Below are 26,587 nucleotides of genomic sequence, written 5' to 3'. Positions count from 1 at the left end.
TTAAATATTTGACTCAATTAATTAGATTGTTATTATATTTAGTGTAATTTGTATAATTTATTATTAATAAGTAAATATGTTGACATTTATATAATTTGACCATATAAGTAAATATGTGACATTCAATTTTGTTTTGTGTTCGTAGCATAGCACAAGTAAATGAATTTTGTATACCAGATTCTGGTGAAAAGTGAGAACAATATTGAAATATTATGTACCATCCTTTTTACCACTTTTTAAACAACAAGTTATTTGTATTTTAAATAAAATATAAGAATATTTAGTTAGTTTAGTTCAATAGAAAAAAAAAAAACTTCAATATCTTAAATAGTTTTATTAGAAGTTTGAAGTTTTTGTAAATAACTGAGTTAAAATACAAGTAATATTAAATACTTTGCAATTTAAAGTGACTCTTTGTACAATATCTAAAGATGATAAAAAAGAAATACCTTAATACTTTTTTTATTTTATCTTAATGTTGTACGCAACCTTTAACGAGCCGCACTGGCTGGCATTAAACTTTTTTATATACCATAGATAAAAAAAAATATTCGTAAAATTCCCGCCTAATCGCTAAGAAGGTTTAGACAGAATTAAGCCGTAGAGTGTTATTTTAATCCAGCCGCGTTTACAAACCATTATGTAAATGAATAGATTGTTATGACGGGTACATGGTGCATGAACGGACGCCCACACACACGTACGGTTAACTCTTTAAACGTATTAAAAGTTTAAAAATAACTTTTTAAAATTCTCATGAAAATACTATGTTTAATGTTTCGTTACGCAACCAATAATGACATTTATATTAGTTTTAATTTCACGATGGTCTATAATAAAGTATACAGTGTATACAGCGCCATCTAGTTTCAAAATAAGTAAGATTTTAATTTTAATATGGAAATGAAATTAAAAAAAAATAATGAAATGAATTTATTTTGCTAGAATGTGGATATTTTTTAAATAAAAGAGGTCTGTACCTGTTCCGTATATATTCTGTCTGTATGTCAGTGTGCAAGTGTTAGACAATATGGATGGATTTTAGGTACCTACAGCTTATTTTTTAATAACACTACTATTTGAAATTAATATTATTTATTAAAATGTAAAAATTAGTTTTTTTTTGTTTATGTGTCACTTTATAGCATCTTAACCCTTCTTTGCATGATTTTTTTTATTGGTGAAATAAATCAAGGTGAATTATATATTCATGTTCAAAATTAAAGGAAAAATGGTTAAAACAATAAATTTGACATACATGTTTTGTTTTTTGCAATGGACATTAAAAAGCTATCCAGACATGATCAACTTAAAATGAACTTGGTCTTTTATATAATTTTTGGGCATTCAATGTTATGATGGAAATTTCCACCAGTATGCAAAGAAGGGTTAACGGTGTAACCAATCACTATGCTATACACGTACTATATGGGATGGAGAAGGAGATAGGCTACTTTTTATCCCTACCAGTGAACGTATCCTGGTCACTCGGACGATGTCGCGGGAAAATGCTAGTAAATAATAAATGCTTTTATAATAAATTATTGTAATAATAACAAGGACAGAAGCTTATTATTATTTTTTTATTACAATACTATTATCACTGTTTATTTATTACACTTTTAATATAGCTTTTAAATATAATGTATAATCCATAATAACATATTTTTAATTTGTATCAGTTTCATGTATAACTTATATCATAAATTACATTACAATTTTACGAGTATAAGCTTTAAATACAAATTCGGGGAGGCCTATATCAAACAATGGATGGATAATGGCTGAAATTATGATGATGATGAAATACAAATTATTTCCTAATTACTAGGGGTAGGTAATATACAGCAATAACTATGTATTTTAATTACAATATCTATATACTGGTTCAATAACGAATACGTTAAAAATCTGTTAACCAAAAATAATATTCTTTTCACTTATTTGAAAATAGATATCCGACCGATATCGGCGATATCGAAATGGGTGATGAACTTCTTTCCTCTACGAAAGTTCAGAAGAACCCAATATATATAGATATCGCATCGGTATCCATATTGTCAACCATATTTCCAACATATTCAGAAATATAAATTACACAACAAGAAACATTGTCTGTGTAATTTGCCGGAGTTTAATGCAACATTTCACAGTTCGTCGGTAGCTTTATTGGACATTGCAATATTTGCAAGTCGTATATTAGAACGTTATTTGAATACTTGTATAGTAAATATAAAGCGATGGAAGGCAAAGTTTTCTCATTTGTTGCCGGACATAATATTTGCACAACATGTCATACATATTCTGTGGGCGGTTCTGTGCTTATGAAAAGTTGTTTGTTACACTCTATTGTACAAGTTCTTAAGAAAAGAATAAGTAGAAAGACGAATCTATAATATAAAAAGATTTCTTTATGTCAATAAGAAATTGTGGAACCAAAAATTTTTAAAAAATAAGTGTAGGCGTCGAACTGTTTATTGTATTACGTATGTTAACGTCATGATACTTTGGTACAGTAAAAATAGGTCTCAAAATGGGAAAAGTTGCATTGCAATCTTCAAAGGTGAATTTTTATTACAAAGTTATTTTAACAATAAACCAACTCTACCAAGTATTAGACTTGCAGCAACTTTTTTTTATATATCTCTTAATAATATTAGTTTGTACTTGCATAAAGTAACTATGCTTTAATACTTCGCATAGAGATACGACAAAACAACGTTCGAAACGAGTAACTTCAAAGACAAATAGTTCCTTTTAAGTACATAGTTTGAGTTATAACAATGTCTGTAGTAAATATTATGTAAAGTTATTAAATTTATAATTCCTGTAATATGGCTTTGTTGCATTGTTTAGTGCCCAAAGTGACCGGAGTGCTTGAAAATAAGATTGTAAAAAACAGTGTATTTAATAAACTTAAAGTGAAAGAAAATTGCGACGTGATTTGCAATGGTTCTCAGTTAAGATTGGCTGTGTTAATACAAATTATTTTTTAGTCATAATATTTTTAAAAACTCGCCAATATTCAAAGGGTGTCCTTATATTTTTATGCAGTATATATGCACTTTGAACAACTTTTTTTTATATCTCGGTAGAAATATAAAAAAGAAAGAAACAAAGAAAGGAAGAAACAAACAAAATGAGAAAATCGCTCTGTGGTATAAGCTTGAAGCAGCTAGTGCACATGGTTATAAGCCGCGCAGGTGTATTCTCATCGTAGTATTTCTACCGCTACTTATTTCGAGGTAGCTTTCTATCTGTTATACAATATTATTAAATCCTTTGCCCGCAGTTCACAGAGAGATGCGACAGACGAACTCCGAAATTAGTAACTTCAAAGCCTAATAGTTCCATATAAGAAGGTAAAATAGTTTATGACAAAGTCAAATCTCCTAGACTTAGTGAGGAGTGAGAATTATTCAATGTTATTAAAATGATATAGCTGTAGTACTATCCTACTGAAACCACATTGCCATTTTTTTTTGATGGGTGAAAATGGTATGGTAACCCCGCCTGCGCTATACGCTGGCGGAACACCAGTAAAGAGTGATAGATGAGAATGAAAGCAGGCCAGTTAGCCCATCATGATGAATTTATCAAAAATTAACCGTGATAGTTTCCAGGGAGAACCGCGAGGAGGTCGACCTGTTTGGGTATATTGTTAGCAATGGGATTCTCAGTCTCCATTACTATCAATCTCTTCCCCCCATTACATTGCCATTAGATAATAGTGATGAGGTCTCTTTTTGGTAAACACCAAAATGAGTAGAAGAAGAGAGAGTATAGGCTGCTCTCGCAGCTTTGACCGTTGGCATCAGTATATAAATTTATTGTATGAGTTAAGTTAGGATATAATCTACCCGCTTATCCAATTTTGCGTTAACAAACATACAAATATCCTTACATCTTTCTTATATATAATATTAGTATGATTATTAGCACGGCACGGCATGCCATGTCGTCTGCTCTGGTAAGTTTTCAATCAATTAATAATATTATTGAAAAATTATTTTATAATTAAATAAGATTCAAAATATTTCTAAAATAAATATAAAATAGACAAATTTGTGACATTCGTGGGTTGTTTTTTGATTTTGAATTGTTGAATTGTTCAAACATTATATACATTTTTTTTCAGCTCGTTCAGGTTCGAAATGTATATTGAAAAAAAATTAAATTGCTTTTAAAATATCTTCTTTTAGTAACTTTTACGTCCTAATTGAACCAAAACGTAGTTCACAAAACACTTTCAATGTCATATTCGGAAACATTCTGCGCTCATAAACTGGGGAAATTCCCTTCGAATGTACTATGACAAAAAGATTGCTTTCGTGTATTCCACTGATGATATTTGAAGCATTCTCCCTTAAATTAACATCACAAACTGGAATGTTTCCTACCAAGAAACGCTAAATGGACTACCTAATGAGACGGGAAAGGAGTGGGCGTTCTGCATATCTCATGCTTGTAATTACGAAGGCAGACCTCGCAAGAAACGATTCCGAGTATCTCAAATACATTTTACTGTACAAATATGCATTTCATTTGATGTGCCAAACGGCAAATATAAAGAAATGTTTTCTGTTAAAATATACTTACTGAATGGGGTAGTCAGAGGCGATTGTCGACTGAAGTCTATTGAGCCACAAAATCATAATATATTTTTTCCGTGCCTCACTAATTTCTGTTTTATTAATCTTTCAGCTGAGAACTGGCACGGAGTTTACATAAGCAGCTTTCGTGCAGCGTAATCGTTTTATAATCGCCGTTTAAGAGTGTTTATATCTTCCTTAGCCTGAATGGCGGGGTTAATAAAGTTATATAATTATGTATTGTTATGCAGCTAGATTTGGATGGCTTTAGATATATATGTATATCTTCTTTCTTCTTATTTCTCTAGCTTAACATGTTAAGCTTCTGTGGTAATACCGAGTTTAAATAAATATTTTGTTCTACTCTTTGCATTGAAAGACTAAGAATGGAATTTGCTGCAATTTGTTATTCCTGGAATGTCATAAGACGTGATTAAGAGAATAAAGTTCAATACACCAGTGAAATAAAACCCAGTACCAAGACTTGCTAATGTAGTAATAATATATCAGACTCCTTTTTATTAATGGGACGAGACCTAGCCATGGGATGTTAAATTTGAGATGAAAAAGTGCTCGTCAATAAGTGGCAAAGGTTTGTCTGACTCATAGGTTTATTTAATTCTTACCTATTTCTTCCCTAAGTAAAAGTGCGTGTGTATTTTGGCTTAAGGGTTACGATGACGATAGCTCGATCTAGTTTACTTTCATCACCTTCTTGTCATTATCCCAATAATTTGAGATTTTAACGTAATAAAAAAACATTTTCCATTCTATATTAATCATTTCAGTATTCACACATTTTCGAGTCATTTCATCTTTTACATAGTCCATCAATGTCTTTTTAGGTTTTCCTCTACCTTTATAGTCATCCACGTTCAGACTTAATAGGTATTTTTTTTTAAAACGTTCCGTTCATTCCCTCCTTTTCATTTAGTGAGAGCGCCCTTTACGACATTAAAATCTTCATATAATTGAATATATTTTACTTTCTCGTCACATTATGAAGATAAATTCGTTCAATGTTGGGTCGCGTTACCATAAATTTATAATGTCGCCCATTCTCTATATATTTTGTCTGCGTGGGTCATGTCTGTATAATATATATCTCTGGGACATCATATGGATAATGTAAATAGAGCATTATCCATTCAATTGTAAAAATGGGTCGGATTCCATTTCTCCCAAATGTTACTTATATATGTTGAGACGGGTGACAGAACCCATCTCGGACAACTCGGATAAAATTGTTTTTGCCAAAATTCTAATATCCTAATATTATTACCATAAAAGGTATCATTTTTAATTTATAATCCTAATTATAAATTAAAAATGATACCTTTTATGGTTAGATAGAGGTGTGGGTTAACAGGGAATGACAGAATAAGGAATGAAGTTTATACGAGAAAGTACTGCCAACTTAGGTTGGATAGTTAATAAAAAAATTGGGTATTTATCTTTCTGACTTTTGATTTCTTTGGGGACTGTCCCAGGAGAGATCATTGAGTTGCGTGGAACGTAGAAGTACTTTATTAATTAAAATTACGGAAAAATCCCTAGATAGTGTGATGGCAAATATGCTGATGGCTTACCTGACGAAAAATAGTGACTGTCGCTTATAGACATAAAGAGCGGGTATAAACAAAATAATATTAAAGGATTCGTGTTTCAACCGTAAAGCAGTTGTGTTTACATGGGTGTGTTTTGGTTTGAAGGATGGGATATGGCGTGAATTTACAGGGTACAGAGGAATAACACCTCAGGAATAAGTCCTCAGGAATAGCAACGCATGGGGAGTATTATGGGCGAAACAGTATACTCTGTTATGTCCATGGTACTGCTCATGTCTACAGGTGACGGTTACCACTTTCCATCAGGTAAGCCCTCAGCTTATTTGCCATTCTGAATTGTGTATAAAAAAAAGAATAGGAATGCAAGAAGTAACAATGGGTAAGCATGTGTAGTATAACATGAGATTTCAGGGAATCAGTAGATGCAGGTGGCTCGGGACTATTCTTTATGGCAGTTTAATGTCGAACAGCGGATAAAACGGTCCCTATGGCAGTCTATGAAGAAGGCTTATTTTCAGCAGTGGAGAATAAACGGCTCAAATGATATGATGAAATTTCGTATAGCATGTGTTGCGTACGTTGCATCTAGTATGGATAAAAGATCTCTAAGCCTTTAAGAACAAGAACTAAACTCCAATATCTCTGCTAAGCCTATCTTTTACAAACTGGCTTATTCAATTCTACACTCCAAATTCCCAGTCGGCTAACTTATTTTGTAACATCGAAACGTCTATAGGTCTATCTGTATTCAACTTTATATACGAGTAGATACAATTTCCATTTGTCACAGCCTTGCACAATGGGATCCGAGTCTGGAATTAAAGCTATTCCTGCTTAATTGCTTTCCAGGGATATCGAACTTAAAATCTATTGAGTCGATAAATTGAAATTGCTCCTTTAAAATAATAAGTCTGGACTTAGTATTATGATTGTCAAATATTAAAATGACGAATTGGTTCTAGGATGTTTTTCAGTAAGAAAATAGGAAGGCTTTTTCTTTTCTACACTTTAGATAAATTAATTTTTAGCAATAATTTATCAAATTGAAGCAGCCGTGCTTGTGTGGCTATGTTTTGGTGAGAAGGGTGGGTTATAGAAATGCCATTACATGGAGATTTAATGGCCACATTTCTAATAATAACAGATCGATCTCCAAATGGCTCCCCCTGGAAACCACATAGTTAATTTATAGTGAATTCGTGAATATAGGCCAAATGTTCTGGCTATTCTTACCTAGCCTTTTATTGCTACCTCGCTGGTGGAAATCAATATAAGGTGTTATCATTCCAATTTCATAAATATCCTTTTCTTATGAGGGGAGTTCCTTGCCCAGTATTGGGGTGTAAATGGGTATGGGTAAAACTAGCTTTTATTCATGACTTTGTCTGTGTGATTGGGATATATCAAACTGGGATAAAAAGTAGCCTATGACTTCATTTCATACTGTACTTGTATATTAACCATAGTGACTATATAAGCTGTTATAACACTAAGATGTATCAAAAAAACAAACTTACATTCATATTTATAATATTAGTAAGAAATAGATAAACATAAAGAAACAGCTTATATTTAGCTGTCTTTAAAAATAAGTAAAGGTCTCAAGGTTTTATTTTTTAATTCTAAGCAATTAGCGTTCATTACAGAAAAGGGTCGTTAGTGCGCTTTAAAAAAAATTGCAGTCGTTAAGTCCACTTGTACCTGAATAATGTTTGTAAAGTGGACATTAGAACACAAAGCTATATAAATAATTAATAGAATATTATAGATATTATAATATATATTTCACTGTTTGTTTTTAGGTATATTTATGGAAATTAATTATTGATTATATAATTTAGATTATTAAAAATATTTATACTTTGTTGTACTCTTTATTATATATTTTTTCTAATATAATAACTAACAGTTCAGGATTAAGGGTTTCGAGTTGATCCCGAAACTAGTCGAGCTTTCTCGATCTAACTACACGTAAGTTAAATCAGTTGTTACGAAACTTTTAACAATAAAAATATTTTTCTTATAAATCAGTTTTTTGTATATAAACTGCTTTTTTTTTTAATGGATGATAATGGAATGGTAACCCCGCCTGCGCTAACGGTATATGCTGGCGGGGCACCAGTGATAGATGATAGGTAAGGATGAAAAGGCAGGTCAGTTAGCCCATCGTGATGAATACACTTGGAATTCAGCACGATAGTTTCCAGGGGAGACCACGGGGAGGTCGACCTGTTATGTATATAAACTGTTGTATATGTATTTATGTATAGTTTTGAAATTGTCATCTTAAAGCGTATTTATCCAATTAATATTATTAATGGGAAAATATGTAAGGACGGACGGATGGATATTTGTTACTCTTTCACGCAAAAAAAATCTGAACGGATTTAATTGAAATTTGGTACACAAGTAGGTACTTAGCTTCTTAACTTAGCACATTCCTAAGCGTAGTTTATGTACCGATTCAGGTGGCCGAAGCCGCTGGCTTAGCTAGTAATTAATGATTCTTACTAATATTATAAATGTAAAAGTGAGCTAGGGACGGGGGGGGGAGGGATTGTTTTTTAGCGAATGATAATGGATTGGTAACCCCACCCGCGCTATCGGTATACACCGGCGGGGCACCAGTGAAGAATGATAGGTGAGGATGAAGCGGGTCAGTTAGCCCATCGTGACGAATTCAACAAGAACACGATGGTTTCCAGGGGGAACCACGTGGAGGTCGACCTAATAAGATATATTGCTAGCAATGGGGCAGTAAAACTCTATTGCTAACAATCCTTTTCCCCCCGGAGAGGGATTGTTAGTAATGCGGACTATCAATAAATAGAATAAATGAGAAATAACAAAAAAATATTCTTAAAAGTAAATAAACATTGTAATAGAATTCTATTTTAATAAACACACTCATTATATGTACACATATATCTCCCTCAAAGTAAATAATCCGTCCAAATGGACTTGTCCTCAAATTAATTCCTGTTTCTCAAAGCGAGGATGAGCACGACCAATCTAGTGTGAACTGTCACATTATCCAGCTCGACTCTTACTTCGTTCTGGTTGTTAGGAACCCGCGGAGGATGGAAGGTCATAGTAAACTGGTACGTTTAGCAGGGCTTATGCAAACGATCGCAACAAGTGGTTACTCTCGGTTTTAATCATTAAAACACTGTTTCCCGGAATGTACGGGACATTTCCTAGAAATATAGGAAGTTGTAGAGTTGGAATATGTCCGTTTCTATTGGGTCATTGGTTCCGTATTATTTGTCAATATAATATAATAAATAAATAATAAATACTATAATTAATAAATATAATTCTTTAATGCATGATACTGGAATGGTATCTCCGCCTATGTTATCAGTCTACTTCCTTACTGATGGGGCATTAGTAAGGGAGAGTAGGTGAGGATGAAAGCAGAACAATTAGCTCTTCCTGACGAATTCAACTGTGGTTAACCGCGATGATTTCTGGGGAGAACCGTGTGGAGGTCGAACTGATAGGGTATATATAATATTAGAAATAGGGCTATTTAACTGTATTACTAAAATTCCTTTCCTCCCAATAAATACCATTAGTTAGACATTAACAACATAGACGTCGTAGAATACACTGTAATGTCCAAAGTATCTCTCAAGCGTAGCTATTCCTGAGGACTATGAAGTTATGCTCCCGTATCAAGTAATTTCACTATATAACACAGGTGGGACAGAGGTACCCATACAAACGACTTTTGTAGAAAGTCTTCTGAAAAACACATTTTTTAAAACATGTATGTTATATAAAGTAAATACCTAGAATAGTATAAATAGAAATATTCACGTATATAAGTGTTTGTGTATAGTGCGGGGATTGTAAAGTTTGTGGATTGTAAAGCACGGGAATTGTAAAGTGCAGGAATTATAAAGTGCGGATATTGTAAAGTGCAGGGATTATAAAGTGTGGTGATTGTAAAGTGGAGGGGTTTTAAAGTGCGGTGATTCTAAATTGCAGAGATTGTAAAATGCAGGCAATGAAAAGTGCGGGGATCTATCTTACAATCAACGACAAGAGAGATAAGAGAGAGAGGTTTTACATGTGTAAAACAAGAACCCTGATGGTTGTCAATATTATAATATTATTGATGATTATCTTCGACTAAGCGTCGTTGTCATAGTAACAGATCTTTATTCATCGTCCGATGTCCTGATAACGTCGAAATAATTAATCATCTTTATTATCATATCGATCCATTTATGTACATCCCACTCAAATATTTCTATACAAAACGGCGTAAAGAGTGATTTAAAATATAATTATCACTTGACCTTGTTCTTAGTCAGGATTTCCAATAAATAAAATCAAATATCAAAATGTGAAATTAAATTAATGACTAAGCATATTTATAAACAATAATAAATATAAAAAATGATAGGGTTGTATAAAAATCTGTGAATATTAAATGTATGAAGGATTTAAATATCAGAACGAAATTTGGTTCATAGATTAATAAACAGTGCGTTAAGTGAACAGTTTTGAAATGTTCGTATTTTATTTTTAATAATCCAATATGAAAGCGATGAAGTATAATATATCATTTGTCTTGTTATGATAAAATTAATAATATCTCTTACTTTTAAACAATTTTTTTTTTTCATATATTTTATACAACTTAGAATGGCAAACAAGCTGACGGCCCACTTGATGGAAAGTGGTAACCGTCGCCTATAGACATGACCAGTACCATGGACATAACAGAGTATACTGTTTCGCTCATGATACCCCCCATGCGTTGCCATTCCTGAGGACTCAGGTATTATTCCTCTGTACCCAGTAAATTCACGCCATATCCCACCTTTCAAACCGAAACACAGCTATGCAAACACAACTGCTTCACGATTGAAACTAATAATAAATAACTTCACTTGCTATTATATGTATTGTAAATGTAAATATGTTGTATATATATTACTTATTGTATTTTATTTGTATTCTATTTGCTTTGTGTTTACGGTCTTTTTTCCTGTATCTTTATTGCACTAGATTACCCGCTAATCATTTTCTCTCCCACTGCAATGGGTTGGCTGGAAGAGATCTCTTTCAGAGATAAGTCATGCTAACAAATTGTTAAAATAATAGCTATATCTTTTTCCCAAGTGCAATAAAGAACATATATATTTATTATGCAGAAAAAAAAATTAACTTATTAAACGATTTCTTGAAACATAAAATAATAAATACAGTAATAAAACTCAAGTACATGTAATTCCTAGTTGTATCACGCGGCTTCATCTGCATTAAACGGTACATAAAATATCATATTTGCTAAGTTAGGATGTAATCTGCCCGTGTACCAAATTTCGTTAAAATCCGTTCCATAGTTTTTGTGTGAAAGAGTAACAAACATTCATACATCCATCCCTATAAAATTTCGGATTTATAAAATAGATAGAATAATAAAAACATAATTTCTAGTTACAATATAAACAAACTTCCTGGGCTGTTTGCTTCATAAACATATGAGTGACTAATACCAAACATCGTGCCAGTTAAAAATATTTTTAAATTGCGTAAATTTCAATTTGGCTTAAACATTCGTTGGTAGAAGCATACATTTATTTTGGCGCAACGAGTTATTTTTTTTGTATTTATATTTGTAATTTTTTTTTTATATACAACTTAGAATGGCAAACAAGCTGACGGCCCACCTGATGGAAAGTGGTAACCGTCGCCTATAGACATGACCAGTAGCATGGACATAACAGAGTCGATTCCTTAGGCACCTCTGTCTCATTCGTGTTTCAACCGTGAAGCAGTTGTATTTGTATTGCAGAAAGTCAGTGGACACAGGTGGCTTAGGATCGTTATTTATAGGAATTTAAGGGGATGCCTATGTCCAGCAGTGGACAGAATGGTTGAGATGGTAATAATGATGATGATTTGCATAAACAGACAAAGTAAATGAGATTACTGTTTATTTTTTATCTATCAAAAAAGAATCAAACAATTCTATATTAATTTAGTAACACAAAAACAAAACTTCTTAAATTATTGTTCGTTCGTATAATTACAGTCCTAATAATAATAGTACAAACGAGCCTGTACAAATAATCTATTTTTATATTTACAGCTATAAATTATTATTTTTAGAATAAAAACAGAATGTGCGTTTCGCTATTGTTTGTTTTCATAAAACCATTCAAAGCATTGGCTTTCTTAAATGGTGAACGAATCGTTAAACGCCCACGCGGTGGTCCCACGCGGTTTGTTGCTTGGGGCTATTGCATAGGGTTGCCGTAATATGATTTTCTATAATCTGATTTCTTCAAATCTATATTATCAATCAATCATCCAATCAATCAATATATAAAATTTTAATTTAAAAGTATCTTATTGGACGTATTTTGATAAAATTTGGTGTGCCAATGAACTTAGTACCTACTTAGGTTAAGTCAATAATAATTATAGAAATTTCCATCGGTTACAGGACGTCAACACCATAGGGCGATTTTGTACATAAGTCGTTTGCTTGGGTACATCTATCCCATTCGTGTTTCTACCGTGAAGCAGTTATGTTTGCATGGCTGTGTTTCGGTTTGAAGGGTGGGATATGGCGTGAATTTACTGGGTACAGAGAAATAACACCTGAGTCCTCAGGTATGGCAACGCATGGGGGTGTCATGGTCGAAATAGTACACTGTGTTATGTCTATGGTACTGTTCATGTCTATAGGCGACAGTTACCATTTTCTATCAGGTGGGCCGTCAGCTTGATTGCCATTCTATGTTGCATAAAAAAAAGACAAGGTAATTTTTATTAGTCATTAATTAATTTATTTTATCGTTCAAATAGTATTCTTTAAAATAGAACACTTTATTCGCTTTGAATAAGTTATAAAATGTTCTCATTTAATAAGTAGACAGTTCCATATTCAGCTAATATTAAGCATGCAAATTATATAAATATATTTTTTTAAAGTAATTAATAAATTTTAAAATAAATAAATAAATTTACAATAAACAAATTGCATACATACATACCATGTTATATTAATTATGAAATAATGAAAAATAATAAGATTATAAAGATTATAACTATGATCAAGAAAATCATTCACAGTGCAGAAACATTGGTCAAAAAGACATTTTTTAAAGGTCGTTTGAAAATGAGTGATCTTGATTCCCAAAAATATTTTTGGGAATTTTTTATATACTTTTTTTCGACATAAAATAACAATTCTTTTTAAATAAAACGTAAGTTGGTTTTGGTAATAATAATTTAGTTGGATCTCTTGACAAATGTAATTGGCTTTTACAACATTTTCCAAATATTCCTGGAATATTTTTTACAATAATTCCAGCCTCCAATATTTAGCATGAATTTACAGGGTACAGAGGAATAACACCTGAGTCCTCAGGTATGGTAACGCATGGGGGGTATCATGGGCGAAACAGTATACTCTGTTATGTCCATGGCACTGCTCATGTCTATAGGCGACGGTTACCACTTTCCATCAGGTGGGCCGTCAGCTTGTTTGCCATTCTAAGTTGTAAAAAAAAAAAAACATGGAAGAGAGTGTTAATAATTTTAATTTTTAAAGAGAGGACTGCTTGAATCCAATAGATGTACTAAGCATAAGGCTCTAACACTTGTTTTTTTGTGTAATAAATACTTATTTTTATATCTGATGAATTTTTCTACAATGAAATTCAATATTTCAATACAGATGCAACATATTTATAGTACGCTATAAGAGCTGTTTTTTCATCCGTTAATTTATGGAGCATTCTCAGAGAATATAAGAATTTATTAATTAGTTTGGTATTTACAATATTTATGTGAGATTTCCAATTACAATGTCGGTCTAATTGAATTCCAAAAAATTTCATTTCATTTATTACTTAAATTTTTTCACTTGTCATGTTTATTAATGTAATTTCTTTCTTAATGAAATTAAGATTAAAATTCCATTCACCAGAACATAGGCCTCCCCTTATTGGGGGGTTTTGAGAGTAGTTGCCACGCTTGGCAAACGGGTTGACAAACGCAGTTAGGGTTTGGTGATGTTTTAAGAGGGACGCTGCTATCCATCACTCGATTATTATATTCCCTTAGTCGCCTCTTATGACACTCACGCGAAAGGCAGAGGTGGCGGGGGGAGGGATTGTTAGTAAAGGGAAGGTTAGTCCCCATTGTTATCAATATACCCCATTAGGTCGACCTCCACGCGGTTCCCCCTGGAAACTGATAACTAATTTATCGTTGAATTCGTCACGATGGGCTAACTGACCTGCCTTTTCATCCACACCTTTTATCTTTTACTGGTGCCCCGCCAGTGTATACCGATAGCGCAGGCGGGGTTATCATTCCATTATCATCCATTAAAAAAGGCAGGGGTGGCCCATTTTATGTCTGGACCACAGGTTTAATCAATCTTCGTGACATTTAGTATGTAATGTTTGTGATGGACACAGGCTTATTTTTATCATATGATTGGTAAACCAACATGCTCACGGCACGTAGAACAAATCGAGGGCAAAGACTAATAAATAAAAAATGTAATCAAAAATAGACAACCTCGTTTGAACCGAGCATAAATTACGTTGTTATTAATGTAGAAACTAGGCACGAACCGATTCTATATTTAGAACGTGATAAGGTTTTAATTTTGACGTCAATTTATCTTTCATCAAATCCGAGGGACCATGTATAAGATTTTATTAGATCCTATATTCTGGAATGACGATTCGTTTATATATATATTTTTTTTCTATCCCAAGAAGCTATTTTTCGATAGAATTTAAAAGGATAAAACTTGTAATTCGTTTATGTTTTTTTTTTTTTTTTTTGCGTAAATATATTGCGTAATATCTTTGCCAGTTATGAAGCGATTTTGATTTTTCTTTTTATAACCGATAGGGTTTACTCCCATGTTGATGCCCTATTTATTTTCTTGTTATTGAGTTAATGTTATAATTGTTATATTAACTAGAAATTTCGCGTATTTTTGATCTAATGATTAGATCAAAAATTAAGTAGTATATTTGTTACAAATTCAAATTACGTAGATATTTTTAGATTGAAGTTTCTTATCCCTTATTCCTCACTTATTTCTCAGTAAGGACAACTAGAGGCTAACTAATTCTAGACACGCCTGCGCTTGAAGTAAGTGACAATGCTCTGAAAGCCACTCTAATTGTTGTTTTCACTTGTTATTGGAAAGAAAATTAATTGGAATGCCTTTAAACAACTAATGTATTATGTTACTAATGTAATGATATCGGTATATGGAAGATATTTAGGGGGAAAATATATGAGGGGTCTTTTTAAGCCCAATAGATGCCAAAACAATAATTTTTAGAAGTTTCATATATTCATCTGTCTCTATATTTCTTTCAGTGTATTTTATGATATCCTTGGTGTTCATGCTACTATGATCCTTTAGGTTATTAATTTTAATCTTTGGATGGTTTGGCTTATTCGGCGACTAATGAAACTTAATGGTCGAGTGATTAGAAGCAGTGCCCCTCTTAAAACATCACCAAAGCCTAACTGTTGCAGTTGCCAATCTACCTACCAAGCGTGGCAATTACTGGCACAGCTCCCCTTTTGGGGAGGCCTATATTCAACTGTGGTCAATTAATGGCTGAGATATAGTTATAATAATAATAAAACAAAAAAGAGAAGTACAGAACTATCGGATAACTATTTAGAAATCGATACCGTCTCCCAAGTTCTTATGTATTGATAACTAAGTAATAAATAGTTTCTAATAATACCAAAGATATTTCGGGACAATAATTACGTAGAATGATTTGATTAATTTTCTTTTTGATTTTTCTTTTCTTTTTTTTGTCTTGATTGCGAAGTAAAATAATTATATTAGGTAGCACGAAAGAATCGACTTAAATTGTGGCAAAACTAGTTATTTTGATTTAGAGACTAAACTACTGCAGTGATTTTGATAAAATGTCTACGGGACCAATCTGTTGGTATATCTTTTCAATTAAAGAAAGAATTTTTCAAATCGGTTTAAAAGTGACGGAGTTATGAGGTAACGAACATTAAAAAATACAATTGAATTGAGTACCTTTTTTTTTTGTTTGTTAACTAGATCGGTTAATTGCACAATACGCATAAAATTAATGAATTTATTTATTTAACACTTTATTGCACCAACATAACAGGATTTGTTGAACAATTTTCAATACGTATAGTGTAGTACAAAAGGCGGTCTTATTGCTAAGCAATCTCTTTAAGACAACCTTTGGGTAGTAGGAATTAAAGCATAAATAGGTAGTCATATACATAGTCATATCACAATTTCTTATCTATTTAATGTATATATATATATATATATATATATATATATATATATATATATATATATATATATATATATATATATATATATATATATATATATGTATATATCTTTGTTTATATCTAATAGTGCGCCACCTACTACTATGTTTTTCTTTCTTTTCTTAACTGTTAGTTTAAGTTAACTGTGCACTGCTGAACATAGGCCTCCTATGATATGTTATGCTAATAATTGTCATGCTTGGCAGGCAGGTTGGCAACCGCTGTCAGGCCTCGGTGATGTTTTAAGAGGGGCCATACTTCTCATCCTGCGGCCTTTAAATTCCCTTAGCCGCATCTTTAGATATCCACGGGAAGGGAAGGGGTTGCTTATTCTATGCTTGAACCACCACCACTAATATAATATAACTAATAAATGATATCGAAGATAGTTGAACTGTTCTTAAAGAAAATCAATCCATACAAAGTTGTTTTACATATCTCCGCCTGAGAATCCCCACTATCGTTTGATTTATATCCCAACGGCAGCCGTCCAACGGAAGCGGCGTTTTCTGCTGCCCGGATATAACTTTAAAACCGGATGAAACTGGATGAAACCGGATAAAATACTTATATCCGCTTGCATTCTCAACTGATTTGTATGTACGTAGGTTGTTTCAATAATGTATTACTTTAAAGGATGCTTTGAGAATTGTATTTTTTATTAAACTTTAATACACCAAAAAGTGTAAATGGTAGACTTAAAACCATATGGCGTTATCTACCAGTCGATCGTAGGAATAACAATAAATTTAATTGACAGTGCAACGGTGCAATTATTCATTTTTCTTATGCAACTTAGAATACCAAACAAGCTAATGGCTCACCTGATGGAAATTGGTAACCGTCACCTATTGACGTGAGCAGTACCATGGACATAATAGATTATACAGTTTCACCCACGATACCCCCCATCCGTTGCTGTTCTTGAGGACTTAGGTGTTATTCCTCTGTACCCTGTAAATTCGCTGCTGTATCTCACCCTTCGAACCGAAACACACCTATGCAAACACGACTGCTTCGCGGTAGAAATACGAATGGTACAGAGGTGCTCAAGCAAACGACTTTTGTACAAAGTCTCCCTCTGGTAAATTAAAACAATAATATTAAAAAAATAACATACACATAATACTTATATTACCTACATTTTTTTTTAATTTAAGAGTTTCCTCTTGTCGGTGCAACTAATTCATGCATCTTCCTCCAGCCAGCTCTATCCCAGGCCATATCCACATTATACATAGTGAATTTTACATTGTACTTGGTTTATGATCGCTAAGATTTATCTATTTAGTTTAAAAGATACATCAACAGTAAATACAAAAATTAATTTTAATTTATATACAGGGATTGTTCACAACATTTCCATAAGACATCGATTATACATTAATACTCGTATAACTGTTACGAACCAACAAAACAATAAAAAAACATACAAATGATAACATAAGAATAGTTAAAACATAGAATTATTAAAACAGTGTATTTTTTTTATACCACTGAGGTGGCAAACAAGCATACGGCCCACCTGATGGTAAGCGGTTACCGTAACCTATGAACGCCTGCAATACCAGAGGTATTACGCGCGCGTTGCCGACCCTGAAGAAACATCTTTACCCCCCTTTTGAAGAACCCCATATATAGAATCAGAATTATTAGTTATGGAAATTATGGTAAGCATTATGGGAGATTTTTTGGAAGATGTAAGATTTACTCATACTGATACCTTGTATTAAACCTGTTGAAACTCTGTCCATGTTAATTTAATTTAACCGTTTACATATTAATTTCGATTAAATATACAAGTATCTATGTATATATTATTAATGAAAACAAAACGTTTACATTCCTCTTATTCGACGTTACCCTTGGATCTGTTATGAAACATGATACTTATCTAATTAATATATTGTGCTCGAATGAATAAAGATACCTAATACGTTTATACTAGGGCTTGCAAATATTTGATAAATTATGATATTAAAATATAATTTTTTTAGGTAATTTTATTGTCAAAAAAATCAGAAAATATTCGAAAATTACCTATATATATATATATATATATATATATATATATATATATATATATATATATATATATATATATATATATATATATATATATATATATATATATATATATATATATGAAATATAAAAGGAGTAGAGGAAGTCGAACATGTGGAGAAGTATGAAAGTCGGAGAGTTTAAGCGAGTTTTTTTTTATTTGGTATAAATGGAATGGTTAATGGATTACATTTATTTTGTTTAATTCCATTTTACACAGAATTAGTATGTGTGTGACCGTCAACACCCAAAGATTGACCACCGCTATTATTACCAGAAGTTCCACAGTCTTACATATTAGCCATCAATCTCCGACTGTCATTTTGTTCACGTACGTTTTGCGAAACGTGTTTCACCTCTAAACGAGGCATCTTCAGGCAAATTATTAGATCTCCGCTCGGTGCCTTGTGTTAACTGTTGCCAACCCAAACTGCGAATGACAAATTATTTGTACGTATTTATTTTTTATTTAAATATATTTTTGAAAATGGAATGGCCCACCGCCCACGCTATAAATATACACTGGCGAGAGGCAAAAATGAAAGATGATAGGCGAAAATGAAAGCAGGTCAGTTATTCCATATGAATTAACAACAATGCTTTTATTATTATCAATTTCTTTTCCCCTCAGTGTGACTGAGTTCTGGTGGGTGCCGGCTGTACCAATATGAAGAAAAATTATTATTTCTATTGAATATTTCTATAACGTGTATGACGGACGATACTGCGAGAAAGGATTTGTCCTTATTAATGCGAATAATATATATTGATACTCATAACATTATTTTCCTTTGGTGTCCTTGGCCAGTAACATATGCCCACATTATGGTTAGGCGTGGGAGGTGTTCATATTATTGGGGTAATGATATCATATATCAATTTATATACTATACTGTCTATTTATACTTATAATGCGTAATAATCTCCCCAAAAAGGGATATGTATGGTGTGGGTCTTTCAGAATTTGTAAAGGAGTTGAATGGTAATTGTATTGACGTTGATTGAAATTTGAATGCAGTTTTCACTATTAACTTAATAACTTGATATAACTTAGAAGATATGTTATAGAATTTCACAAGAGTATCCACTATATCATATATTTATTATTAGTTATTTATGTATGTGTGTGTGTGTGTGTGTGTGTGTGTGTGTGTGTATGTATGTGCATGTATATACTATTATATATATTTTTATGTTCATCAATATCATATATAATATCAATAATCATCTACTCTCGATTATTTGGCATTAGTTTATAGTGGAAACTTTACTGATTTGTGTTCTGGTTGTGTATAGTATTTTATATGTCTTAGATATTGTATGTTTCCCTTTCAAAGTAAAATCAAATATTCATATTTAAGGTTGCTTGTCTGAGATCGTAAAATCAATCTTTCAACTGAACTTTACTTTTTTAACGTTTCTTTTTCTTTTAAATACCCTTATATATAGTAAATCCTTGTAATCAGATTTTATGTTAGACATTTAGGAACACAAATTTGGTAACCGCGTCCAATTTAGTGTAGTAATTTTTGCGAGAAGCCGGAACAAACATACAGACAGATAGACATGACCCCTCATATGAACTTTTCTCAAATATCTCTCATACAATAGATACATCGTCTAGTTATAATTCTATTATTTTATTAAAATTACATACCTACAATTAAATTTATACATAATATTGTTATACATCGTTACCCAACTTCCTGAACTTGATCGGAAGTGATTTCTGATTTATGACACCCAATAACGTTACTGGTCTACATCTGGCCCATGTTTGTAGTAGCCTCAATTAGTGTGGCAATATAGGCCACTTCCAAGCTCAAACAGTGACCGTGTTCAAATATTGTTAACCGATACGCCTTCATCGCTCACATTGCCTTTCAGAACGAGTATATTGCGAGTTTATTGATATTATATTATATGAAATACGATATTTTTAATATAAATATTATAGTACATATGATGTAATATCAATAAACTGACAATATATGTACATAAATAATACAAAAATATAAAAAAAAATATTTTTTGTATGTACAACACAACACAAATAGGCGTTTCAATTGTATGATTATCTACACTGTCTACATCTACACTATTATTATAAAGAGGAAAGATTTGTGTGTATGTATGTAACGAATAAACTTAAAAACTACTAGACCAATTTCAAAAATTATTTTACGAGTATAAACAAATAGGGGTTTTGGTTGTATAATTATTTACACTGTCTACATCTACACTATTATTATAAAGAAGAAAGATTTGTTAGTATGTATGTAACGAATAAACTTAAAAACTACTAGACCAATCCTTGATATATATGGGATTCCGCCATGATTACTATATCACTGGCAAATCGAAAGTGAGTGATGTATTCGCCATTGATGTTTATACCATATCCTTTCCACTTCTAAGAGTTTGAAAACCTGTTCAATCCTCCAATGCAATTGTGAAGAGTTTCGGGGATATGACGTCACCCTGTCTTACACCAGTCTGCATTAGGATGGGTTTCGTACTCTGGTTCTGTACTCGGATAGACATCGTTACCTTACTGTACATACACTTCAACACTTCGATATATCTATAGTCAATCTGGCAACGCTAGAGGGACTGTAGTACCGTTCATGTCTCGACCGAATCAAAGGCTTTCTCATAGTCCACAAAACCATACATAGTGTCAGATTTTACACTTCGGTCTTCTATATAATATGCTGTAGCGTATGTATGTAGTCTATGGTGCTAAAGCTCTTTCGGAAGTCAGCTTGTTTGGGTGGCTGGTAGTCGTCGAGTTTGCGCGTAAGACGATTGGTTAGGACTCTCGAAAACAGTACGTAGACGCGATTCAGAAGTGATATCCGTCTATAGTTCTTCAATAGGGTATTGTCACCTTTCTTGAAGAACAGGCCGACCGCACTTCTGCTCCACGCCTCTGGCGTAACACCGTTATGGATGAAGAAATTAAATAGCTTCTAAAGGACTACAAGTACCGATTTTCCACTCGCTCTCAAAAGCTTTACCGTAATTTGGTCCGCCCACGGTACCTTGCCATTTTTAAGCTGTTTGAGAGCTTGTTTGCTCTTAAGAACATGCTTGTACCTTAATGATAATACCAATGTATTACATTGCTGCATAAAGTAAAATAGAAATTAATTTTTATTTAAGTTAATTATAAGCATTGAATGGTATTTTTTTATGAGTCTACCGCTCGGTTCGTTTTTGCTGATTTTAGCTGACTGACTTTAACTAACTGAAACTTTAGCTGAGAAGAACGGGTTCGAAACTCAACTGTTGCTTTTTTCAAATAAATGATGAGTTTACAAGAAAAAATTGAATGAATAAAAATACTCCCATAAAATTAATTATTTATTTAAACTTTAATGCACAGTAAAGTCTTATGTATATTTGGCGGACTTAACACTGGACGGTATTCTCTACCAGTCAACCATTGGGCAAATCGTGAACTAAGTAGGCGGCGCATTATTGAATAGAGGAAATATAAAGCAATACTTTATATATTCATATAGTATAAACATATAATGATATATATTGATAAAAAAACTACAAATTAATACATTATTATTATTATTTTATTCCTAGTCAGATGACTACTATAACTTTTTTTTATACAACTTAGAATGGCAAACAAGCTGACGGCCCACCTGATGTAAAGTGGCAACCGTCGCCTATAGATATGAACAGTACCATGGACATAACAGAGTATACTGTTTTGCCCATGATACCCCCCCATTCGTTGCCATTCCTGAGGACTCAGGTGTTATTCCTCTGTACCCAGCAAATTCACGCCATATTCCTTTAAACCGAAACACAGCCATGCAAACACAACTGCTTCACGGTTGAAACACGAATGGTACAGAGGTACCCAAGCAATCGGCTTTTGTACAATGACTCCCTCTGGTAATAAATATATGTGAGTGAATAGCTAGGTCTACCCACTCACGTATATGGGATACGTATGTATTGCGTACCTACATACAAAGTGAGTTATAAACTTTGTGAGAGAAGACAGGATGACACAATCTGTTCCGCAAGTTACGACGCGGTATAAAACATCCGTCGCGGATAATCCACTTCTATTATTAGGAACAGAAGGCTGACTCATATGTGAACACGGATTTATTTTCAGAATAAGTGTCAATTGTAAATTACATTCATAATATTGCGAGAGTTCAGTTGCAATTCTTGAGTTATCATTTTCTAAAGATAGGTTTACATAGGATATTTTCTTTTGTAATTTCGTTTCGATACCTTTCAAAAGAATATTAAAAAATAATACTTACTTATTGGTACTTAGAAATATGGAAGTAAACTATGGTATGTATATATAATACTAGCTTAATTCAAATTCAAATCCTTTTTATTTGACTTGGTTAGACTTGGTTACAAGCACTTTTAAATAGTTATAATTCTGCGGCGCGTGAACATAAAGGTTTTTTATAATGTTCTTTTTTTATAGAACGATGGCTTATTTGTACTCATAACAAAATTACGTTCAAGTTCGTTAAAGAATCAAGTAAAAAACATTTGAACATCTTTCTAAATTTTTACATTTTACATACATTACATATCATATCATATCAACTTTTGACTGTTCACTGCTGAACATAAGCTTCTCCCTAGGTTTTGTCAGTAGTTACCACGTTTGGCAGGTGGATTGGCAACTGCAGTTAGGCTTTGGAGATGTTTTAAGTGAGACGCTGCTGTATATATAGACAAGAATGCTGATTTAATCTCTAATACAATCTCTTTACATAGCGTTGGTGAACAATAAGAAAGTTCCCGGCTTATTGGCGAAAGCGATTAGTTCATCAATGTCAGGACCATCTTTTGGGTGGTCGACTCCTACTGAGCAGGGCCTTCACTATAGCTCCGTTCGCTCTTGGTGGTTCGTTCTCATAATATTATAGCCTGTCCATTCTTCCTCTCCGTACTTTAGACACTATCTTTTTTACGTCTCCAACTTTAGGAGTAGTTTGTTTTACGGTGCATTAGAGTTGTTCTGAGAATTAGTCAAAGCCAGATTGTTCAGCTCGGCTCTCCAGGTAATACATATTTCGTTTAAAAATTACAAATTAATACTATAATTATATATATTACTTATAATAACTTGAAATGCGTTACGAATTATACTGAAATATGACTACGTAATAAAGAAAAAACAAGGCAATAAAAATATGCATGTGAAAGAATTAATATTTTTATTAAGGATTTCTTCGATACGAAGCTCTAAATGTTATTTTTACTTAAAGAAACAATCTCGAAAAAAAAAAGTTACAAAGCGCGTGGCTCCCAGCTAATGGGGGCTCCAAGGAACTTGCCTACCTTGCCTAATAGATAATACGGCCCTGGCACTAATCTCTCCATAATTCCCTGTGCTACCAGGCGTTTCTCAGCATACTTTCACTGTAAGAGTTACAGTTTCCTATGGATGAACAGAATTATTTCATCGTATTACTTCCTCGCTGGCAGAACTTAAAACCCCAGTCAATTAACTTCATGATTTCTTCATTGTTTCAGGATGTGGTACTTCTGGCGGGCGTGGAGCGTGGTGGTGTGCGCATGCGTGGTGTTCGCGCAGCGCATCGACCAGGAACCACTGCTGTCACCACGGCCGGCGAGGGTCCGCGACAGGGAGATCGGGAAACCAGATGAGCCTACCTGCGACCAGCTCAAAGCCATGTGGAGGTAAGTAACGGAGAACTTGTGTTAAGATTAAGGACCTAGGACATAGAAATAGTGGATACTTCTATATTTTCTTTCTGTGATCCGGATAATGATAAATGCTCATGATATATCATATATAAACACTAAAAGGTTTGAAGGGTGGGATATGGCGTGAATTTACAGAGTACAGAGGAATAACACCTGAGTCCTCGGGAATGGCAACGCACGGGGGGTATCATGGGCGAAACAGTATACTCTGTTATGTCCATGGTACTGCTCATGTCTATAGGCGACGGTTACTACTTTTCATCAGGTGGACCGTCAGCTTGTTTGCCATTCTAAGTTGTATAATAGAAAAAGGTAAAGGTGGCTAATATATACAGACGGGCTGTACGCTTGTTTGCCATCTTTGTGGTATAAAAAAAATGAAAAATTATTTTTGAATATTTACAACTTTTAAACATTAACAACTTTTAAAGTAATAAAAAAAATTCTTCGAATACCTAGATATCTAGACGCCCTTATATTTACACACACTTGTTAGTTAGAATCCATATTGCATACTGCATTCAATATAATGAAGGAAACTTTCAAATAAATTCATGGTCAAAAGAAGAGTTCGTGCTCACCTTATGAACATTTCAACAATGGTAGCTAATCATCATCTTTTATATTTTATTTATTTATATATTAGTTATATTTTATATATCTATCTAGTTGTATAATCCTTTATGTTTATATATGCATTCTTACTTTTCTTTTCAATATCTTTTATAATCCAACATATCCATATTACCTTCGGGAAAGGTTCAAATTTCGCGAGATTGATGTCTGGCTGAGATGCAGTAATGACTTCATTATAGATTTGCCTTGTTTTAATACTCAAAGCTATGCCAAGTCATTTACTGAACGAGCTGCAAGTCTCTGGAATTCACCTCCAAGTAACTTGAAGACGGCACAATGATTAAAATCCTTTATCTTTATCTATCATAAAATTTTATTCTGATTCTATGATATCTATGTATTAATTATTTATATATTTGTGTGTAGGTTTATTTTTATTATAAATAAATAAAAATAAACCTACACATTAATATTAATGTTATTTTATTATTTATGTATTATTATTATTATTTACATATGTAGGCGTATACAGTTATTTTTTATTGTATTATATATGCAATTTTAACTAGATATTATTTAGTTTATCTTTAACTGTACGATTTTTACCTTCGTACATTCTACAGTTTTTTTCAGCTTCTCAAAGGTTGACTGTAAGAGATTCCTTTGTGTGATAAGTCCGCCATTGTATATTAAATCTTTTAATGTGTCCAATATAAATTATATACAATAAAGATTTTACAATACAATATACTTGTAATACAATATTGTAGTCATTATTTTATGTTATTTATGTATGTGTTATATATTTTGTATAGGTATACATTATTAGTTCTTATTTTCTTTACCTATTCCGATAATAAAGTACCGTATTCATGATTCATTGTTCATCCTAAAGGGTGACTGGTAGATAATGCTACTAGCATTAAGCCCGCCTTTTGCACCTTAATTTATTTTGATCAATAAAGTTATTTAAATAAATAAGTAAATGTGTCATGTTGAAAATAAAAGAAGAATTTTTTAATATATATATGTGTATGTATATATATATATATATACATATATATATATATATATATATATATATATATATATATATATATATATATATATATATATATATATATAGCAGTACCATGGATATAACAGAGTATACTATACTGTTTCGCCCATGATACCTCCCATCCGTTGCCATTCCTGAGGACTCAGGTGTTATACCTCTGTACCCAGTAAATTCACGCCATATCCCACCCTTCAAACCGAAACACAGTCATGCAAACACAACTGCTTCACGGTTGAAACACGAATGGGACAGAGGTACCCAAGCAATCGACTTTTGCACAAAGTCTCCCTCTTAAACACTTATAAATATAAGACAATGGAATTGTCGTGTCGAACACTTTGATGATATAACAATATACTTGTATATTCAATATCTTTAATATATGGAAAGATATTCGTGCATACACGAAATGACTGCGCCTTTTATATTACATATAAATTTGACATTCATTTTTCTTTTGTTACTCATACAGACGGCTCGAATATTTCTGTCGATTACATTTGTACTGAATTGCCACAAGTAAACAAGTATGTTGCATGTACTCTCCTGTAGAATGGAACAGCCCTTCCTTTTTCGTGGGTGTCGTAAAAGGCGAGAGAGAACTTAATGGTCGAGGGATGGGCAGCAGCGTTTCTCTTAAAACATCTCTG

At 32.6% G+C, this 26,587-nt stretch overlaps 1 protein-coding gene across 1 annotated transcript in view; it reads left to right on the top strand.

Annotated features, from left to right (window-relative positions):
- The window catches only part of LOC113519484 (uncharacterized), an 89,400-nt gene that overhangs the window by 36,396 nt on the left and 26,417 nt on the right, over positions 1-26,587 (top strand). The window contains exon 2 of the mRNA XM_052897152.1: positions 24,107-24,274. Coding sequence (XP_052753112.1) covers positions 24,108-24,274 — 167 coding nt within the window. The 5' untranslated portion in view covers position 24,107. The remainder of the gene's footprint in view (positions 1-24,106; positions 24,275-26,587) is intronic.

This window comes from Galleria mellonella, unplaced genomic scaffold, assembly GCF_026898425.1.
Source record: "Galleria mellonella isolate WM207_F2 unplaced genomic scaffold, CSIRO_AGI_GalMel_v1 utg352, whole genome shotgun sequence".
NCBI lineage: Eukaryota > Metazoa > Arthropoda > Insecta > Lepidoptera > Pyralidae > Galleria > Galleria mellonella.
The sequence above is the reverse complement of the archived record's forward strand: the minus strand, read 5'-3'. Positions and strand labels throughout refer to the sequence as shown.